This window comes from Moschus berezovskii, chromosome 8 (genome assembly GCF_049115385.1).
Source record: "Moschus berezovskii isolate FMDL1 chromosome 8, NW_MosBer_1.0, whole genome shotgun sequence".
Lineage (NCBI taxonomy): Eukaryota > Metazoa > Chordata > Mammalia > Artiodactyla > Moschidae > Moschus > Moschus berezovskii.
Genome location: NC_142467.1, coordinates 71,452,807 through 71,460,071, shown reverse-complemented (window position 1 = coordinate 71,460,071; position 7,265 = coordinate 71,452,807). Strand labels below are relative to the sequence as shown.

General features: G+C 38.1%; 1 protein-coding gene across 1 annotated transcript; it reads left to right on the top strand.

The window, feature by feature from the left end:
* The first annotated feature begins 1,901 nt into the window (after positions 1-1,901).
* LOC129558458 (olfactory receptor 2G2-like) lies at positions 1,902-2,831 on the top strand. The gene has a single exon (XM_055429616.2). The coding sequence runs from the start codon at positions 1,902-1,904 to the stop codon at positions 2,829-2,831; it is 930 nt and encodes a 309-aa protein (XP_055285591.2).
* Positions 2,832-7,265: the final 4,434 nt, after the last annotated feature.

The following is a 7,265-nucleotide window of genomic DNA, read 5'->3' as shown; positions in this document are numbered from 1 at the left end:
TCAAATGAGTAGCTGGTAACAATATGTCATAGGTTGGGTGGGACTCTAGGTCAAAGTCTTCATGACAAGAAAGGCATCAAACCAGTGGTTTCTAATTTTGTTCTTGAACATTGTAGAAATGATCAGTCTGACTTTTCCAGGCATCAGCTGACTTGGAACTGAATTGATGCACACTATTCTTAGCTACTCAATCTTCTTATTTCATTATGTGCAAAACATCAATAATATTAACTTCTTCCTATTCATTGGCTCAATATCCCAATGGTAGTTAAATCCTGATAATTTTTACTTTATGCTCTGAAGCATTTCTTGCATCCTATTGATATCAACTTCACTGTCTCTAATTGTGATTGTTTACACTGTTATGTAGACATAACCTATGTATGACTTCCCAGGTAACGCTAGTGGTAAAGAACCCACCTGCCAATGCAGGAGACACAAGAAATGTAGATTTGATCTCTGGGTCTGGAAGATCCCCTGGAGGAGGGCATGGCAACCCACTCCAGTTTTCTTGTCTGGAAAATCCTATGGACAGAGTTGGACACTACTGAAGTGACTTAGCATGCCACTGTTATTATTAGCTGCCTACATAGTTCCTGGACTAGGCTATATTCTGTTTTAAATGATTCTATACTGTGCAGGCATATTTACCTGGCAAAGGAAAATTTAAAGCAAACCAAAACCCTCCTACAAAGATAATATGTATCCTTGAAAAAGTGACTCAAATTTACTGTGTATCCTATTCTGTTATGTGGCATAGTCAACAAGCAATAATTATGCTTAAAATTTAGTTCCTTTTTTCTATGACATCCTATAATGTACTCTCCATTTCTATATTCATTTCTTTTTAAAAAATAATTTTATTGATTTTTGGCTATGTTCAGTCTTTGTTACTGTGTGAGCTCTACTCTAGTTACGGAGAGTGGGGGCTATTCTCTAGTTGCAGTGCCACGTGGGGTCAGTAGTTGCGGTTCCTGGGCACTAGAGCACAGGCTCAATAGTTGTGGTGCATGGGCTCAGTTGCTCTATGGCATGTGGGATCATCCTGGATCAGGGATCGAATCCATATCTCCTGTATTGGCAGGTGGATTGAGTCACTAGGGAAGCCCTCTATATTTATATCTTACCATCAAGACATGGTTTCTTCTTTGATTGTCCTCATCTTTTTGAGAGCACAGTTAATTCAATCTAAGCCTTGTCCTCTGTAGAGTCTTCTCCCTACTCTACATTCTTATAAATGCACTGCTTACACAGATAATAAGATGCATATTCTCACATGTTTCATCATGGCCCTACCTTACTTAATCTATTTGGCAGATTCTGAGAATGCACATTGATGTTTATAATTCCTACATTTCCTACAAAATTTCATTACTTTTATTGAAAAAATGATATTGATGAAAAGGTGTTGAGAATTTCAACCTTGATGCACTTTAAAACTTTTGTTTTATCCTCAAGATAAATGGGAAACCTATGATTAACAGATCAGGCATGCCACTTCACAAGATAACCAATGATATCACACTCCAGTATCCTCTACTTTGGCCCTTTCTCTTTACCTATATTCAAAGTCTTATTTCTCAGTATCTAGATTTTAATTCCCTGGTGGCTCAGACAGTAAAAGTGACTGCCTACAAAGGGGGATACCCAGGTTTGATTCCTGGGTCAGGGAGACCCCCTGGAGAAGGAAATGGCAACGCACTCCTGTACTCTTGGAAAGTCACATGAACAGAGGAGCCTGGTAGGCTATAATGGGGTTGCAAAGAGTCGAACAGGACTGACGACTTCATTTTCTTTCTTTCTTTCTAGATCTTAATTACCAAGGGAAATGCTATAAAATTCTTTCAGTTTCTGTTTAATGTGACTTCATCACTCTGGAGTGAATAATCAAAGCAAAAGTAATGCAGTGGACCAATGACAGCAGACTCCTCGGGTTCATCCTGGTAGGTTTTTCTGACCGACCTCAATTAGAGCTCATTCTGTTTGGGGTAATCTTGTTTCTTTACTTCATGACGCTCCTCGGCAACTCTACCATCATCCTCGTATCCCTCTTGGACTCTAAACTCCATAATCCCATGTACTTTTTCCTCTCCCATCTCTCCTTCCTGGACCTCTGCTTTACCAGCAGTATTATTCCTCAGCTTTTAGTCAACCTGGGAAGTTCAGATAAGTCTATCACATATGGTGGCTGTGTGGTTCAGCTCTATGTCTCCCTTGCCCTGGGATCCACAGAGTGTGTCCTTCTGGCTGTAATGTCCTATGACCGCTATGTTGCAGTCTGTCGTCCTCTACATTATGCCTTTGTCATGCACCCTCGGGTCTGTAACATCCTGGCCTCTATGGCATGGCTCAGTGGGGTAACGACCACCCTTATACAGTCCACCCTCACCCTACAGCTCCCCTTTTGTGGGAATCGCAAAGTGGATCATTTCTTCTGTGAAGTTCCTGTGCTCATCAAGTTGGCTTGTGTGGACGCCACTTTCAACCAGGCAGAGCTCTTTGTGGCTAGTGTCTTATTTTTGGTGGTGCCGTTGTCACTCATCTTGATGTCCTATGGGAACATCGCTCAAGCAGTGCTGAAGATAAAGTCAGCCATTGGACGACGTAAAGCATTTAGGACCTGCTCCTCCCACCTGATGGTTGTCGTCATCTTCTATGGAACCATTATCTTCATGTATCTCCAGCCAGCCAAGAGTAGATCTAAGGACCAGGGAAAGTTTGTGTCCCTCTTCTACACTGTGGTGACTCCCATGCTTAACCCCCTTATTTATACCCTGAGAAATAAGGACATCAAAGAAGCACTGAAAAAAATTCTGGGGAAAACTTTATGATTTAGTGAGGCATAATTGTCAAAGATATTTAAAAGAGCATTATTAGAACAGTAATTTAATGGATGATGACTCAACAAATAATTCAGGTATGTTCATAACCCTATAAGTAAGTTTCCATAGAAAAATTTTAAACAGAGCTTGAAATTCTAAGTTGGACGAACTTGAGTTTGAAGGCCCATTTCATGACAGAACAGCTGGGTGACCCGAACAATTTGCATAACGTTTACATCAGCTATAAATATAAGCTGGAATGAATGATATTGAGCAGCTTAAATTAAAACTAGATTATTCTAGGTATTTTATTGCTTATAAAGTTTATTCATAAATTTATTTATTAGTCATAACTACATGGGTATTATACTTTTTCTTTTGCATGGATTGAAATATTTTGACTCGTTACTCATGTCAGAAAGAACAAATCCTAAACATCCACAGTATTGTTCTTTCAGCTAACCATGGATTCCTGAACCCCTCAGGTTGTGATCCCATTATATGCCGAGCTCATTATTGCTGTGCTTTCCTCCTGTTTGACAATTTTCTGACTTTTTAGTGTTTCTCTCCCTAGTAGATTTTTAAGAATGGCAACTATGCTATGATCGGATCAAAGTTTAAAGTAAAATCTGTGCAAAGGTGACTCTCAGATTTGTTCTTCAATATAGATATTTACTGTCTATATTTTCATGTTCAATTATGTATTTCACTTCTTCACGTGGTTATATTAAAACAACCTCAGAATTAGTACATCAAAACCAAGTCAAAAGCTCTGTGTTTTTTTGGTTATTTTTTTACCATTCTCAATATCACAAAATGGAACATACATCATACTGACTCTGTCTCCTATTTAATTTGCTATTTGTAACTTAAATATAATCTTGTGGATTTTACCTTTTAGTTATCCTCTAGTCTATCCATGTCTTTTCATTTTAATTTTCTACCACAAGTTCACTTCTAAGATGGCCTCCTTACTAGGCAGAAGATATTTACTTAATGAACTAATTATGTTTTCTGTTATTTGTGTTACTAGGTATGTGCAACTTTAAACTCTTTATGAAACTTATATTTGTCTTATCTCCTTTATGAAGTACATTTATTTATTAACAATTATTCAGGCATTGAGGACACAGATGTGAAAAGAACAGCATCCACAGTTGTAAAGGATTTATATGCTAATTGTTCAACTCATTCAATTGATAGATTTTCACTGTGTGATGGTATCTCTTGTCAAACATAGAAGTCAATGTTAGAGGGAGAAAACCTCACTTTCATCAAATTGATTGTAAAATAAAATCTATCTCAATATAATATTAATGGCTATATGTTTTTATTTTATTTGGATTTTTGGTATTAAGCTGATACGGTTGCAAAGCAACATTATCTAGGCAGCAGCACCTCACCTTGAAGAAGGAAGAATGAGTTTATATTGTTATTTGCTAAATCACAACTATTTTAATATGTGTGTAAGAAAGGAAGGAATTCATGGGTAAATTTTAAAGGGTTTGACAGCTTATAACTGCCAAATAGTCTTCAAGTGGTATGTTTTAGGTGACAGAGAGGACATTTTGGTTTTCCACTATATTGAGGAGGGTGCAAGCATCTCTGAAATCCAAGTAAACTGGAACTTAATAACAGAAAAATGAAAAGGAAATCAAGTTTATGCAGCATAAGCCCTGACAAGTTTATTTTTTTGTAACATAAATGCCTGATTTAAGGTTTGATTGCTGAGGCACCCATTTCAGTGGTGAATCCACTATACAGCTGGTTATCTCTGACAAATTGTTGGCCACTTTATTTGATAAAGAGACAGGCCACCTCCACCCAATAAGGCTCTTTTGTTTTAGAGATCATAGGTCACTTCAACAACTGACCTTTTGGGCTGATGAGGACTTTTTCCTCTTTTGACTTTCTTTTTTTCTTAGAAGCATACTAATTCAATATGTATATACACATATGCATATATTTGAATATTTCTGTTTTGTAAATAAATTCATATGTATCGTTTTGTTTTTCAGATTTCACATGTAAGCGATATCATATATTTGTCTTTCTCTGGTTTGGGCAGTTTAAATTTCTATCTTGTGTTTTAAGTTCACCTACAAAGAGTGAACTTAAGAAATCCTAGGTTCCTACCCATGATTTCAATAAAATCAGAACCCTAAGCCCGCTGCTCTTCCCCCCAACCCCATATGGCCCCATGTGTGCTGGGTAATTGCTAAATCATGTAAATAATAAAGCTTTATTTTTCAAAGTTTCCTGAAGGTTATTGCTGAAGGGTGTTTTGCAAGTATATAAGAACTACAGTTGTGTCCAGTCACAACATTGATTATTGATAGTCTGACATCAGCATCAAACAGCTTAATAGGCAGGATGTAGAATTTGGAGACTGTGGTTAGCATGATCAGACTTACAGAATCAAGGAAAAATGGGGAATCTGGCTTTGAATAAAAACAAAGCAGCAATTAATTTTTTTTTCTACAGAACAACTAAAATATTATATGAATAGAGAAGAGAAAGAAAAATCGAATTATTAATTTGTCTGCTCAAAAATGTAAAGTGGCATTTTACAATACTGAGAACAGAGCGGTGTAATAATGCTTGACATTTGCTGTTCAACTGTAACTCATTCTATAGCCACCTCGATATTGTGGGTCAATTACTTAAGAGATCTGTTCTTGAGGATATTTTTCAGAGTTGCTGTAAATTTTTCTGAATTCTCTGTAATTTCCAAATTAGTATTTTTCTATTTTCCATGAAAGCATTATAAAAGGGTTCAGTTAAGTTTACTCGCTCAGTCATATTTGACTCTTTGCAACCTCATGAACCACAGCACGCCAGGCCTCCTTGTCCATCACCAACTCCCAGAGTTTGCTTAAACCCATGTCCATTGAGTCAGTGATGCCATCCAATCATCTCATTCTTTGTCGTCCCCTTCTCCTCCTGCCCTCAATCCTTCCCAGAATCAGAGTCTTTTCCAATGAGTCAGCTCTTCATATCAGGTGGCCAAAGTATTGGAGTTTCAGCTTCAACATCAGTCCTTCCAATGAACACCCAGGACTTATCTCCTTTAGGATGGACTGGTTGGATATCCTTGCAGTCCAAGGGACTCTCAAGAGTCTTCTGCAACATCACATTTCAAAAGCATCAATTCTTTGGCGCTCAGCTTTGTTTATAGTCCAACTCTCACATCCGTGCATGACCACTGGAAAAACCATAGCCTTGACTAGATGGACCTCTGTTGACAAAGTAATGTCTCTGCTTTTTAATATGCTATCTAGGTTGGTCATAACTTTCCTTCCAAGGAGTAAGCGTCTTTTAATTTCATGGCTGCAATCACCATCTGCACTGATTTTGGAGCCCAAAAATACAAAGTCAGCCACTGTTTCCACTGTTTTCCCATCTATTTCCCATGAAGTGATGGGACCAGATGCCATGATCTTAGTTTTCTGAATGTTGAGCTTTTATCCAACTTTTTCACTTTCCTCTTTCACTTTCATCAAGACGCTCTTTAGTTCTTCTGCCATAAGGGTGGTGTCATCTGCATATCTGAGGTTGTTGATATTTCTCCCGGCAATCTTGATTACAGCTTGTGCTTCCTCCAGCCCAGCATTTCTCATGATGTACTCTGCATATAAGTTAAATAAGCAGGGTGACAATATCCAGCCTTGACGTTCTCCTTTTCCTATTTGGAACCAGTCTGTTCCATGTCCAGTTCGCACTGTTGCTTCCTGACCTGCATACAGGTTCTCAAGAGGCAGGTCAGGTGGTCTGGGATTCCCATTTCTTTCAGAATTTTCAACAGTTTATTGTGATCCACACAGTCAAAGGCTTTGGCATAGTCAATGAAGCAGAAATAGATAATTTTCTGGAACTCTCTTGCTTTTTCCATGATCCAGCAGATGTTGGCAATTTGATCTCTGGTTCCTCTGCCTTTTCTAAAACCAGCTTGATCAACTGGAAGTTCATGGTTCACGTATTGCTGAAGCCTTGCTTAGAGAATTTTGATCTTGACTTTACTAGCGTGTGAGATGAGTGCAATTGTGCAGTATTTTGAGCATTCTTTGGCATTTCCTTTCTTTGGGATTGGAATGAAAACTGACCTTTTCCAGTCCTGTGGTCACGCTGAATTTTCCAAATTTGCTGACATATTGAGTGGAGCACTTTCACAGCATCATCTTTTAGGATTCGAAATAGCTCAACTGAAATTCCATCATCTCCACAAGCTTTGCTCATAGTGATGCTTTCTAAGGTCCACTTGACTTCACATTCCAGGATATCTGACTCTAGGTGAGTGTGAGTGATCACACCATCATGATTATCTGGGTTGTGAAGATCCTTTTTGTGCAGTTCTGTGTATTCTTGCCACCTCTTCTTAATATCTTCTGCTTCTTTTAGGTCCATATCATTTCTGTCCTTTATTGAGCCCATCTTTGTGAAATG